The sequence below is a fragment of the Phalacrocorax carbo genome, chromosome 17 (assembly GCF_963921805.1).
Source record: "Phalacrocorax carbo chromosome 17, bPhaCar2.1, whole genome shotgun sequence".
Classification (NCBI taxonomy): domain Eukaryota; kingdom Metazoa; phylum Chordata; class Aves; order Suliformes; family Phalacrocoracidae; genus Phalacrocorax; species Phalacrocorax carbo.
The window spans coordinates 6,628,477-6,643,873 of NC_087529.1; the positions used below are offsets into that span (position 1 = coordinate 6,628,477).

Below are 15,397 nucleotides of genomic sequence, written 5' to 3' on the forward strand. Positions count from 1 at the left end.
AAGAGGCAGAACTGACCAAACTGATGTTACAGAGGAAACAAACTGTCCAAAATAACAGCATGTTATCAAATACATTAAGAAATCAAGAATAGAGAAATAACCTTCTGTAATATTTTGGCCATAGTAGTCTCGGTGTTACCTGTACCAGTGGGTGATACAGCTTCAACAAATAGTTGCCTCAGTTGGCCACCATTTTTTAAGTGGCTGAATCATGAAGTCAATTAGTTTAAGTGGAAATTAATATAAATGTTTCCTTTAGTTTCTTACATTCCTCTTAACTACTAAAAACCTGGTAAGGTGACACAGAGAGTATCTTCCAATAAACTTTTTTGAATTTTACAAAATGTGTTGTTTGATTTTTACAACTTAATATCCTACCATTATTACGTAGGTAAAGTGTGAGTGACAAGGGGAGACAACTGGATGCTGTTAACACGCCACAAGCAAGAGGAGGAGGTGGTGACACTGGTTGTATTAACGAATGAGCAGCCAGGCAGCCTGTTCCTCTAACAGCAACCAAACTGCTGCTGTGTGCGCAAGTTAATTGTACCTTTGTAGAAGCAAAACGTGTGACTTGGTTTAAGAGTATTAAAAGGAGATTTTTGCAGTGGTGTATACAGGATAATACAGAATTCTAAATGATTGGGTGTTCTCAGAGAAACATCTGGAATCATATGATTCTTAGAGGCACGATTAAAGCCAAACCAGGCATTCCTTGCTATTTTTCCCCTCTCCAAATTATATTTATTAAGTTATTTTTTGCCCGATACCTATATAGAATTCTTAGCTAAGTTATTTTTGGTTTAAACCTTGGTCTCTTATCTCTTTATGCCCAGCTACAGTTGATGCTTAATAAGTGAAACCTTGGCAGACTTCAGTAGTAGCTTGAAAGAGCGCCCCATTGACTCTGTGCTGAGTGATGGATAGATTCCCTGCCTGCTGTTCACTTTACTGCTAGATTCACCTAGGGTGTAATATCCTAACAAAGCAGAGGAGGGAATTGAAATGTGTTCTTCTGAGAACAGCAGTAAGTAAAGCTGCCTTTCTAGTTGTCCTCTCAATTAGCTCCTAGGAGATTTCGTGCTTTTCTAGTTTCTCGTGGGGGTATGTGACCTGATAGCATATTGCTATAAATAATTTTTTTACTGGTATCAAAGAAGGTATGGAACACAAACACAAAGCAACATTTTCAGCATCTTTATTGGATGCTGTAAATACCAGTTTTTCAGACAGGCTTTTTTCTTTCATTCTTTCCTTTTTCTGTTCTTTGGAATACAGTCCTGGCATTTCTGATCTTCGTAACTTTGTTAGTTTTGTGCTGCCCCTTGAAGTGAAATTGCTAGTGAGTGGTATAAAGCTTACAACCTAGGGCAAGGGGGTGAGGAGCAGTGTGAAATTGTTGCAGCTATGGGGGAGAGTAGAGGAGTTGCTTTCAAGCTGGATATTGCAGCTGATCATTACTTGTTTATAGAAGTGGGTTATTTAAAAGAAAAAAGAAACTGGCCTTAAATGCATATGCCACAACAACCCCATTTAATTAATTTCTTTGCCGGAGTCTACAACAGGAGCACCAGGAAAAGTCTGTTCACCTAAACTGATTTTTGCTATATGGAAGCATTTGAAAAAACAGGGAGAGCAGACATACCAGGCTTTGCTTACACAGCTGTGATGAAGTTTAACAGTTCTGCAACACCTTTAGCTCTTTTTGTTTATTAAAAAGGGCCCCGCAACTACAAAGATGAGCACTGATAAATCCGTGGTAGCTATCAATATAAATTGGTAATCAATATTATTTGATTAAAGGCCAACCATTTTGTCAAGTCTTTCACTAATGAGGCTGCGTGACAGCTACATCCATGGGAGGGGTGTAAGGATTACCAGGACACTGATGTTCACTGGTATTGGTTGCTTGATTATGTTCTGGCTTAACAGAATTCAGTATTCCTAGATAAGTGTCACTGTGGATACTGAACCAAAGAGCTGTGATGCTCTGAGGTACAAAGCACCGTCGCTTTTCTCAAGTGAGCCTCAGCAGCAGAAGAGGCTTGGGAATCAGTGCTCAAAAGTTTTAAGTATATACCTTCAGTCAGGGAGAAAAAGATGGATATCCATTTCATATTTTGGGGGATAGAGGTTGAAAGGACTTTTAAGGCATTCAGCACTTGCTTTCATATCCATAGAATCTTTCTAAGGTAATTTTTTTTCATAATAAAGGGATGAGGAAGGGGGTTAAACAAAGTACAGGCTTAATACTGATAGGGAAAAAAAAGTTTTGCAGTTTGTATTACAGTTCTTGTCTAATTAACATTGATTCATGAGGACTTTAATTTAGGCAACTCTACTGCCTCATGACTTTCAGCAGAGCAGATATAAACTTGCTCAGCTGTAGATGGTCAACATTCACATCCTAAAATTTATTTTCAATCTGAACTGCTTTGTAAAAGCTGAGTGTTGGATTTTAGTGTTTGGATGCAACCAGCGTAATTATGTAGCAGTACAGCTGAATAAAGTGTTTCAGATCCATCAAAAATTCTATTTTAGGTATCTTTTTACAATGACCTCCAGTTAGAACTTTCTGTTTTTCATTTCTGTGTTGGAACTCCAGAGATGACTTTCTCTGAATTTGTGTCTTTGATTCAGATTTTTAACTTTGAATAAATTACTTGCACAGTCTTGACCCATGTCGCCACCGTTGCTGCTGGTAACACAGCTCATGGGCAACTGGAAGAAGTAGAAGGTGTGTATTTGGCTGTTGCTCCAACATATAGATACCATTTGATTTAGGTGATGAGGTCAGACAGCTTACTTTAAACATTTGTGCCATTAACAGCTACAGAGGCAGTGTGAATGAAAATCAGTGAATGCAGGTAACTTTGTATTTAATGCTGTTCTGTATTTTAACATCTCCATAATTTTGGACAGTGTGAGAGGATTACTTATCTTCTTTTAAAATAATGCATTGAATTTCAGACTTTGCCTTAAAATATTTTGGGTTACTATTCTACAACTGAATTCTGTTATTCTATTTTAATATTTTATTAGAATTGGGAGGGACTATTTTAATCTAGAATTCTACTCAAAGGATGCCTTTTGAGGTCTTTGGTAATTTTGTGTGGAGGTATGGCATATCTGAAGAGTGTATGTGAGTGTAGGTTATAGTTTTTAATAGTTTGATTTTTAGACTAATTAAAATGTTAGCAGTTTTTACTTAAAATTTTATTTTATTAGATAGGACTATGTTAATAGATGTGTTACAGTAAAAACCAGATGTTTGTTTAGTATATGCATTAAAAGCACACTGTTCATAATATTTAAATAATTTATGTGAAGTTTAGTTTGACAAGGAACTGGGCATTAAGACAGCGATGTTTTAAACAGGGTCATTTTCACTGGAGATCATGGAAGCTGCCTTCAGAGCTGTTCGTTAGCTAATGAATCTCAGGCTGTATAGATAATACAGATGGGATAACCCGCCTGCTGCAGAACCAGAAGAGCTCAGCCCAGCAAGCCTTTTAGCCACAAAGAAATAAAAGCATTCCTCTGTAACAGGCTTCAGCACTTATCTCTGTTCTCTGGTACTGTTTGTGCTAAACCAAAGCAGCTGCTACCCTGAGTTAAGAGAGAACAAACTCAACATGGCGTGAAATTACTGCACTTCCATTCACATTCATTAGAGTTATATTGTTACCAGCTACAAGCATGACTGGCCTTTGCATGAATAATAACAAGAAATGCTACTTTGTGAGTTTTACCTTAAAACATTAACAAGACACAGTGCAAACTTTGAAACCATGTGTATTGTGGTCCAGCTAATAATATATATTATTGCATTTTTCTTGGCAATTGCTGGAATAATATTTATACATGTAAGATCTGGAAAAAGGCAGATACCAAGTTTCTAAATGGAAATATGGTTAAAAGGTGATTATTAAAAATAACACCAGTGGATCTTGAGTGTAGGTTCCCAAAGCTGTGTTGCTCCTACCAAAACATGCAGCCTCTGAGGTGTTTGTCATGGTGGAGGAGAACCAGAATCCAAATCCTCAAGTACCAAACAGATTATTCCCCCTTGCTCAATTAGAAATGACCAAGCAAGCAAGTGGAAGCTTGTTTTGGTATTTATTCCTCTTCCAGCAGATGAGTTTCATCCTGTCTACTGATAGGTTGAATTTCAGAAACAACTCCATCACCTGCCTTAAATTCAGTGTTGTCATCTTGGTGCCACTGCAACAGTGAGACCTGAACATGGCTAAAAATCCGCTGTGTGCCTAGTTGTAGTGGGCCTGCTTTTTACTTCTGTGCACTCAAATCCGGCGTGCGTTTTGTCTAAAAAGCCTTCAGGACATTAATAATAAGGAAACACCTGAAGAGCAGAGAGGACTCTAATACATACTTTGTCAGTCCAGCAGTGTTGAATTTTCCTCATCAGGTTTTGTTATGGTCTCTTGGTCTTACTAGTCTTTAAGCGAAAAACAAAAGCCAAAGTATCCTTGCTCTTTTTTTAAAAATAATGCTGTTTTTAATGATTAATTGCATGTTGTTCAATCACTTTTTCAATTTCTTGTATCTGTTTCACATAGATATGTGAGTTGTATTGCACGTCTGACCTGTTTCTGAAATTTTAATATGATAAAAATACCTAAAATTTCAAAGCTGATTCTGATATGTTGAGTTATGTGCTTGTTAACGTTTACAAAATGGGTTATTCTATGACAAATCAGAACGGTGGCTTTCTGTTGTGATAGTACTCAAATTCAGAAGCTGATTGCTATAGATACAGCCTAAAGCCTAGGAGCTTAAAAAGCTTGTAAGCTTGTAAAGCTTAGAATCTCCAGAACAAGAGGAAGAGAGTTTAACAAAACCACAAGCTATCTGCAACTAGTTTTATGGAAATTAACTTCTCTTGCTGTAAAAAGTCATGGTGATGCCCAAGTTTCAGGTGACAGATTTTTATCAATCACGGAAGGCTGCATTACTTGTTTACATGTCTGGCTTCAAAAATGTTGCTTATGACTTCTGAGTGTTTTAGGTCTGTCCATTTCAGGTTCTGTTAAGTTTAGGTGATTTGAGGTAAAAAGGAAACAAAAACCCTATTAAATCTGTGAAGCTGCAGCTAATTTCTTCAACGAAGTAAACCTACAGATGAATTGCTACTGGTTTTTGCTTTATACTCTTTTAGTGTTGTACAACCCCTGGACATGATCAATGAAGACTTTTTAGCCTTTCTTTAGAGGAAGTTATATAAGTTTACCATACTAATTTATTACAGATAGTAGAAATGGTAGAAGTGGATGTGAACTCTCTCAAATAACCTGTCTGGATCTTAAGTGTTTTTTAATTCTGTCTTAAAGAAATTGAAAGAATTTTAGAGAATTAATTTGTTGACAGTGTCAAATAGCAATTGTCTCTATAGAAAATTCTTTTGCTGTAGTTATGTTTTTAGATATGTTTCTAAGGAAAAATAATTAAAAAACCACATATTTAATTTTCTCCACCTTATTCATAAAGAATTGTAGAGTGTGTTCTAAGTATGCTATAATATAGCATTAAATAAATTTTGAAGGTTTTAAATTGAATATTTTTCATAGCCAAGATTGCTATTTAACTACTATTTTAATTGTACTGATGAATATAACATAGCTGAGGAAGGTGTTTGTGGTCTGCCTAGGTATTAACAGTAATTTGTGAGGAAATTTCATGTTGTGAAAGGTCTCAGGTCTTGCATCTCCACGATTCTTTAGTGGATCCACCATTGCAATCCACTAGTGGAATTTCTTCCATAGCTGTGAATATCCTCTTGATAGCAGTGTTTTGCTCTGTGTGTGCAGTGGTCAGCAGTAGTGTCAAAACTCCAAAGGGAAGAATTAGTAATTCAGTAGCATCTGCAGTGTAATCAGTGAGGATTTTTACGAATAAAATTTTATAACTTTGTTTTTGTATCAAGAATATATCTATTTAATTCCCATGAATCAGCAGCTTTTAAATTTTCTTTTACAGATTAGAGGTTTGGTGGTGCTTTTTTTACTACTTTTTTTTTTTTTTTTTTTTTTTAAAGCTGGTAAAAACTTGGAGGAGCCAGAAATGCTGTCTCATAAAGAGAGAAGAATACCACTAATTAGCTGATCAGTGGTGCTTGACCTTGTGAGCAGTGGGAGCTCTCAGCTCATGCTGGGATCAAATTTATATGAATTTGTGAGCTGCTGCCTGGTACTGGCCCTGCTGTGTGTCATTCAAAATCTGCCTCTGCTATAATCCTAAAGCTAAGGGCCAGCCTGAAATGTCGCCTACTCATGATGAATAGTACCTTGTTTTGCAAATAGACTCATTGAGGTTAACCATCATCTGTGAATGAAGTTACTATACAGTGTGAGGGAGGATATTTCAGTCTGGCCCATGGTGAGTGCTGAGTTGCATTAACAGTGGATTTTCTGTAGCTTTCCCAGTTTTAATTCCCTTTCTTTCCAGTTTAGGCTAGAGGCAAGAGGCAAAGGTCCTGGAGAAAATAGAAAACATATTGTGAATTACAAGACCTTTTCAGATTCTTTTCAGCTCTGTGTTTCCTACTATAGAAATAGTCTGGTATCAACTTTCCCAAGTCCCCCTCTGCCCCTTATTTAAAGTATAAAATATGCAGTGGCTATTTAACAAGTGTTCTAGCCCAGTGTGTGTGGATAGTTCTCCTTTGACTCCCAACCACTAGTATCAGTGGCTACTTCTAACTTTTTGGATTGACTGAATTGTTTTGTATTTTGAACTCAGATGTGTACTTGGAGATAAGGCAGATATTTGATTACTGCATTCAAATTTTTTATTAAGATACTTAAACCAACATGGACCTGAGACAAAAGAAGCAGCCTTCTCTGGCCTCTGTAGGAGAGTCACATGGTAGATAGAAAAGCCAGCAACGTTTTAAGGACAAATGTAGTCATCAGGGTACATAGCTGGATGTAGATTCTTAGGTGGTTACGGCACTGCACTGAGAAGAAAGTTATTTTGGTCTTCCCAATAAAAATATGCAGAAAAAAATGAAGGTTTCCTAACAACTGAAGATCTAGAAACCCTGTTTTGTAGTGAGGTTTGAGAAGCCTCACCTTAAAAACTGTGTTTGGGAATTGAGGCATCATGATCTCCTTGCTCTAGTTTTATGGTTCTCATTATAAAATTCTATTTTCAGAATCTAATTACTTTAAATTAAAATACTTGCCATGTGCAAAGCACCTTATAATTTCTGAACTACTATACTTGCATCCCATAAGCTCTATGGGAGAAGGACAGGTATCATGTCTATTTTACATTTGTAGAAACTTAGTTGCCATGTGCTGTTGCTTCTCCAGATGTAAAGTGATTTAGTGATAGATCAAGTAATAGTCCTAACACTTGGCAGTGTTCTGTCAGAATGGGATTATTAAATTTTTTGCCCTTTTAGGAGAGGAAGAAGAAAGCAGTAAACCTGACAAAATCAAATCTGAGAAGATGTTTTGCTCTTAATAAGGTCTTTTTTGGGAGGTGAAGGAGATGTTTATCATCACATCTGCTCCTGTGCTCAAGGTGTTGATCTAACTTTGAGCTACGGTGTATGCCAGTGGCAGGCAGTATATGCACTGATGTACATGTGTCCAGCCACTTAACAGCTACCAAGCTTGACTGGGTATGTGTATATGTACTCTAATCGAAGAATGATGGCACTACATTTAATACAGAGTCTACAGTACAGTACATAACGCCCTTTGCTTAATACTCTTGTCCCTAGAAGTGTCTTCACATTGTTTTGACTCACCGTCTAAGTTGAGAATGATAAGAACTCTAAAATATTCTTTTCTGATTTAGAAAAATTGTCTAACAGTAGTATGTGATGTTCTAAATCTTTTATTCTGTAGGTCAGTAACAGATCCACGAGATGGAAAGAGAGTTGCACTCAAAAAGATGCCCAACGTCTTCCAAAATTTGGTCTCTTGTAAAAGGGTCTTCCGGGAGTTGAAGATGTTGTGTTTTTTTAAGCATGACAATGTAAGTAAATTCAAAGTAATTTTGTAGTCTTTGATAAAGCCTAATTGTAAAATGGAGCTATCTATAACAGAAGTATTTTTTTGTCTTTAAGTTATAGAGTATCTAAAATGCTTTAAAAGCTCTCTAATTTTATGGTTATTAAATTTCCTGGAAACTCGGATATTACTGTTGCAAACACTACAAAAAATGAAATTATCAAGAATCTGAGGATATTCATAATATCCCTTTCAAAATTTTTGCAAATAGACAGGCAATACAGTTCCACCTAATCTTATTTTAGGCTTTAGATAAATGCCAGTCTGCACAAAGCTATGCCAGCTGGAGATGCTTTCACTTCCAAGCTACTTCTTACTCCATCTTCCTCACTCCTTTGCTGGAACTTATTGCCCTCTCGATTGCCTTTCTATCAGAGTCATTGTGCAAGCACTCCCAAACCTAGATAACTCCCAAAACTAGGTAAAATCGGCTAGGTTAACTTAAAACATTTTTAAAAATTTTTTTAATTGACCCATGTGGTTGTGTCTGAAGTGAATAAAAAAAGTACTTACAGAAACTGTTCCACAAGTACAGCTGTGGATGTGGTAACCTCTCCCATTGATGAGCAGTAATGAGCATGTTGGGAATATTATCTTTTCCTAGTGGAATGGGATCAGGAAGTTGGTATTGGTATCTGTTCCAGAATCTTATTTCATTGCTTTTCCTCCTGGTTTAAAGTTTAGATTTTTTTTTTATCTGAGGGTATCATATTCCCAGAAAGATTTTATTTGTGGTTAAGCACTGAATTCTGTTAAGTGTTGTTAGTGGGAAGCAAGAGGTAGATTGCCTTGCAAGCTTGTACCAGATTGCAGAGTCCCACCAGCACTGCTATCACCAGTCCTGGGGAGATGGATTCTGGGACAAGATTTCTCTTGAACTGGTATATCTTAAACTGCTCCTCACCACAGACTTAATTATGGAGAAGATTTTACTGAGGACTATAAAACTAAATAGAAGCAGCTCTCTAAGCAGTCAGAAGTTGAGCCTTATAACCACTGAAGTTTGTGTGCTTCACCTAAATGTCATAGATATTCCTAGGACAGAGTCTAAAAGACTAGACCAAGGTAATATTTTTTCCCGTGAGAGGATGTAAATTCTGTGCTGCTGCTTTTCTACCTTTTTGCTTTGCACAGAGAGCTGAGCTGCTGATTCAGAATGTGAACAACTTTGTTTTTTGTAATTCCCATGTGGAAGCATAACATCACAGAACTCTTAAAGAGTAAAGGCAGGACAAAGTGTAATGTCTTTTGTTTATGTATTTCTCTGCTAGAATGACTTCTTTCAAATACGTTATTGTTTATATATTTTTAAAATAAACCAATTTACATTGGGTAGATAAACTTCTGTAGTTTGTAGTACTTGAACAGATGGAAAAAGTTTATTGAATTTAAAAAAGGAGAGACCCTGAATGTACAGAATATCTGACTTGGTGGGCTATTAAATTCACGTATCTAGTGAGATAGAATATTGGTCTGTCTGTGTGGGATAGAATAAAGCTAAGCTGTGTAAGAAAGGTGCAGTCTTTCTTTTTGAAAGGGATTTGTTTTTGTTTGACTGCGACAGGTCTTGATCTTGTGTGGTGTTTCCTAGGTACTCTCTGCCCTCGACATACTCCAGCCTCCACACATTGACTATTTTGAAGAAATGTATCCTAAATATAAAATAGAACATCTTAATTGAGGTAGGTGTAATTTTCAGTAGCTTAGAAACTGCAGGTAGTTGGCTGTATCTATGAAATAGAACTACAGAAACCTGGGGCCAGTATCTGAACATTTTTATTTAAAGAAGTGAATCTATACTATCAAGAGCTCTTAGTTATTGTTAACTTTGGAGGTGAAATGGTGCAGTACTGAACGTGAAGCTTTAAATATGTAAGAGCTAGTAAATGCAGGGCATTGTGGTATTTACCAACAGATACAGCTGCTACTAATGGTGATTTCCCCCCAAATATTCTTTTGAAAAGTATATCCAGTAATTAACTTCCTTTCAGTAATTAGTACCTTAAGATACTTTCTGGGGTTCTTAGAAACCATGGTGTTGTCACATGCTTTCAAGCCCTGACTTTTCAGGGATGTTTCAGCAGACAGGTTGGGTTGTGGGTTTCCCTCTTCAGCCTCTACTTTGATCAAGAAAACAGGTTTCACACAAATATATGTGCTGTTTAATGTGTCACTGATGCAAAGGTACATGCTGTCTCTGGGTAACTGTATTGTCAAATGGAATTTTAGTACTTAACTTGACATGAGAATGTCATGTTTTGTTTTGTGTTTTTCCTTTTTCAAACTTTGGGTAATCTTCTGTTTTGGGGGGTTGGGAATTTCTGCATTCTTAAATACTGAAAAGTCAGTAATTGACCTGGGTAAGCTCTTGCTGACTCTAGTTGGAAGTTCTGTCACTCAAAAGCAGGTTGTTTTAGTAGCTTCTCTGGTTTTAAATTGCTAAAAATTACTCTAATGCAATGAGTTAAGTACAGACTTTCATGGTATGGAGAGTATCTAGAAATTTTGTGGGATTTAGAATGAAAAATTATTTTCAATAGGGGTAGTTCTGTTCTCTGTGGAGACTTAACAAGCTACAGACCAAGAATCACTATAAAGATTGTCTGCCTAGATTAATCCCACTGTCTGTTCTCTTCTTTATGTTGTTTTAAAAATGTAACATGCTAAGATCCAATTTTTGAGAAGTTTTTAGCTAATAAAAAAAGCTTGATAATTAGCACTGAATGAGATTATTTGTTCATATTTTATTTTTTATGCTTGTAGGAAAAAAGCTCTTCACCAGATTCTTGCCCATAACAGTTTTAAGATTATTTGCAGAGTTTTATGAACTGTTCAGATATTTTTACAACATGCCGTTAGTAACAAAATATCCTTTGTAGACTTCAGTAAAAGTGGTGTTTTAGAGAGCAGATAATCAAATATCCTAACACAATGACATTTCCATTACCAAATTAACATTTCAGTACAGGGATCTGCCATACAGCTGAGGTCAGCTAATAGACTTCTGTGTTTTCTGTGGAAAACTCCAAAAGCAAACACTGAAAATTAAACTCATTGCTGAATCACTGAAAGCAAACACTTGAATCATAGCATATTCAGTTATGTGTCTTCTCATTATACTGCTGCTCTTTTTACAGCTTTGGTTACATTGCCTTTCAAGTTTATAACTTGCAACCAAATTGTGCAAATAAAAACTTCCTCCCAAACCCAAAATTGTTACCAAAAATCTCTTTGTAAATAAGGCAGGGCATAATGAACTGTCTGTTGTAAGCTTAAGTAAGCTGCCAGTCAATTTCCATCTAAAAATGTATGCATGTACATTCAGGAACATATACAAAGTGTTCTGATAGAGGACTTGTGTTTATTTTCTGAAATTACAATCTTAATTGGGAGCTGCGAGCTTTTTCTGTTACCTGGATGCATAGCAATAGTTAGGTTTAAAACAAAAAATTCCCTGTCCCACAGATGTCCACATTATATGTTCTGCTTTGCCTACAAGTGGCTTTATTATGTTGGTGTCAGTCTTCACTGGAGCTGCTTGGGTTTGAGCGCACCAGCCTACTCGTAGGGTTACACTTTGGAAGGTTATTTTTTAATTATGGATAGGTTTTAGCTGCTTTTTTGGATGACCTACTTTACAAGTCAATTAATGGGTGCAAAATTGTCATTCATTATTTTTAGATAAACTGAACTTTGTGAAGTATGGTTTGATCTATTTATAATACCTTGAATTGATTGGTGAAGAAAGTAGGTGTATTTTAAACTCAGTGATTTTAACTGAAGTACAGCGTGATTTATTGATTGGTTTAAAATATTGCTATGCTATAGTAGGGCTTTTTCATATCAATGTTAGATAAAGCTCTTAAATTTTGCTTTGATATTTCTTTCACGTGAACAGCATATGAGTAGTCTTCAAAAACTGGAGTTTGGTTTTTTGCACTAGTTCAGTGCTCTCATTTTATAACAAGTCATATGAGTCGTAAATCAGATCTAGGTTAAGGATTATTTCTTCCGTGTAATTGTACAATCAAGAATATTTAAATGGGATAAGCTTATTTTTATGAGCTTAGCTACTGCCAGGCTTTGTATGTAAAACCAGAAATGTTAGTTTCCTTCATGGTTAACTGATTTTAAGTCATTCTGACTAGTATTTGATAGGACTGCCTTTTCTTTTTTCTTTAATTTGTTTTAATTTCTTGACTGTAATATTGGTAATAGAGGACTATTTGCTTTGTAGTCTTCTTTCTCCTTTCTGTTGGAATAATTGCAGTAAGTGCACTTGTGACCCTTAAATTCATTAGAAGAATGAATGAATAGGTGCTTGAATTTATATGCACATTTTTAACTGCATGTGCTTCTGCTTATTGTAGCATAAGAAGAATTTATTTCTGATTCCTTTTAAGATCAGGTAACTATATTCCATGTTTGGGGGATGTAGTTTTAAAAACTTGTTTTGCTAACCCACTAGTACAGTTCCTAAACATATCATAGTGATGTTCCATTTTTACAATAAGGTATATCGATCAGTGATAAAAGTGTAAAGGGATTGAGTTGGTACTCCGTGGTTTCCTTTATCCTTTCTAAGGAGCTGTAGTGCCCTTTTTGGGGAAAGCAAAAAAAAAAAGTAAAAGAATTACTAAAATGATATGAATGATGTCTTGCAAAGGAACTGGTAGAGTTAGTTTCAATTATTCAATGTCTTAGAGGTACTAGCAAGAATTTCAAAGTGTATTTTGTAAAGAGAACTCGTTACAAAACTGACTTAAAATTTTTATGATAAATTAAAAGATTTCTTAGGAAACCGGTGATGAATAAAGGATTTTTAATTTAATGAGGTTTTTGTTTTAGAATGCAAATTCTTTGCAAACTCTTAGGTTGAGGTATAATTTGAATGTATAATGAATTTTTGGATTGAAAAGCTTTCTGAGCATTTAACATCTTATACAGGCATTGATACTTTTTCCAATATCAAGTAGTGCAAAAATGAATAGATAATGGAGCATATATTATTCTGGGTGTCTGTCTTGAGAAAATAAATGAAAAAAAAAGCTGTTAGTGGATTTTAGGTTTTATATGTTTGCCATTAAGTTCATCATTAAGCTGAAGTTGAAGGCTTATCTCTGCAATCGTCAATTTACCTGGGTGGAACAGAATTATAATCCCTGATACGCAAGTGTGGATGACGTTTTGGCTCTGTTGTATGACCGTGTCCTTAGGTAGACTGACCCAGCTTTAAAGCAGATCAGTTATAAAGGTCAATAGTGACTTACAGAATTTGCTAGAGCATCTAAAAAGCATTTCATTACAATTAACATATCTGTTTACTCTTGATTGAACTGATTTGCAGTGTTAGGTTTACAGTTGGACTTGATGATCTTAAAGGTCTTTTCCAGCCTAGATGGTTCTATGATTTACAGCTCTCTTTTTTCCAGTTACAAAATCTTATGCGGTTGATACTGAATTGATACTGAATTCTGCAACTGGAGATATACACAGATGTTCTCCTTTAAGAATTATCCTAAGTTTCTGTAGTAACTTCTTGAAGATTTTTTCCATTAAAGTGAATGTTAGAAGGAGCTGAAAAAGCATCTTTTGTCAGTCTTGTTATACTGATTTGGAAATATTTGAGTACTAGTAAAAGCAAAGGTGTGCAGCAATTCCTTCCCATTGAACTTAAGAGGTGAAAGAACTGTTTTCTGACAGATTACAGAGTAAACCCCTCATATATGTAGGGTGGAAGAGGGCAGACAGGGACAAGGTACGATCTGATTCCTCCAGTCAGTAAAAGGGACAATGTTGGGGTACCAAGTATCACATGCTCAGGCTTCTGTGAATAATGCTGCTCTTTCACAGTATCCTTAGAAAGGGTTTCCTTGTTTAAGAACCTTCTGAAATGTCATCGCGGCCAGTTCCTCTGGGCCAGCACACAAACAAATTGAACAGGGACCTCAAGGATTAAGCGGATTAGTGTACTCCGTAGAAGGCTATGGGTTGCCGATTTGCAGCTGGTAACACAACAGTTTATGTAGTTGGGTCAGGCAGAATTGTGACTTAGATTCTCAGTAGATGTTCATGAGAAGAGAATAGCTTGATGATGTACTTTCTACAGGTAATGAAAGCATGGTGGTATTGTCAAACCAGTGAACTGTATGAGAGAGAGTCCTAGAGGTCTGCTTGAATGAACTGTCCGCCAAAATGGCTCTTTCCTCTCGATAACATGAGGCTCTTTTGCCTTGGCCTAAAATTTTGCTTTATTCAGCAGTAAAGTTGTAATACCTTTATTTCAGTATTTACAAAATCTAGTTGGAACTGAAAATGTTTTCCCCAGTATGCATTGATATGAAATTATTTCTATTGAGAAGATTGTGGACACATAGGAAAATACCAGGGAGGTTTTAAAGTTGAATATCATATATTGTTATCAGTGATCTTTGAAGTAGAATCAGTTGGCAGTATATGCCAGCTGATTCAGTAAAAATAGATTGAAATTTCCCCTTCATCTTTTTGATTTTAAACCTTTTGTAGGTACACAATAAGTTATCTTAATTACTAACTTAAGGATTATGACTTGATTTTTGAGCAACCTGAAATGACACTATGAGAGAAGGTTTTAAAATGTTAACTTTGACTAGGAACTCTTCATACTGTATATTTAACATTTGATGTTCCATTTTTTAAAAACCTGTTTTAAAAGCTATTTGTAGACTAAATTATCAATAGCAGCTAGTAATTTATCCACAGATCTACTACTGATTAATCCACATCCCCCCTTGCACTATTTTGCTTTTTTTCTACTCACAGAGTATTTGATCATTTTACTGCATCTGTCCATAAGCACTGTGAAATACCAGAATAGTGATCTGCAAGAAGCGTTTTGTAGCACAAATGCATTTCCCATTTGAATATCAATCTAGGTAACCTCAAGACCAAATAATCAAATAACCAAGTGAAATTTTGAAACTAATGCTGAAGTAGTGGCGTTTATTTTTGTATCCTGCAGACTGTGTCTTGCTGTACCTCTGGGGAATGGTTCACCCTTCCATTTCAGACATGTTTTTTACTGACTCCAGAGAACCTGCATGTCTTACTCTTGCCAACCACAGTATACAGCTAAGAAAGCCTGTCACAACAAGCCTATACACAATCTTGCAGGTGTGGTATGCGAGATGTATTTGTCTTTCCCAAAACAGAGCTTCAGCAGCATTCAAGCTTTGTTTTACAAATACAGAGCTACAATGATTTAGATATGAAAATTATTTATTTTATTGTATATAATATAAAATATGGTGCTACTAAACTGCAGGTGATAATACTGATGCCATTAACTCGGAGCTGACTGATGACATGGTGCTTTT

At 35.9% G+C, this 15,397-nt stretch overlaps 1 protein-coding gene across 4 annotated transcripts in view; it reads left to right on the top strand.

The window, feature by feature from the left end:
* NLK (nemo like kinase) overlaps nt 1–15,397 on the top strand; it is a 67,735-nt gene that overhangs the window by 26,511 nt on the left and 25,827 nt on the right. For all 4 annotated transcript variants that reach the window (XM_064468178.1, XM_064468177.1, XM_064468179.1 and 1 more), the window contains 2 exons: nt 7,878–8,007; nt 9,634–9,689. In XM_064468178.1, the coding sequence (XP_064324248.1) occupies nt 7,878–8,007; nt 9,634–9,689 (186 nt within the window). The remainder of the gene's footprint in view (nt 1–7,877; nt 8,008–9,633; nt 9,690–15,397) is intronic.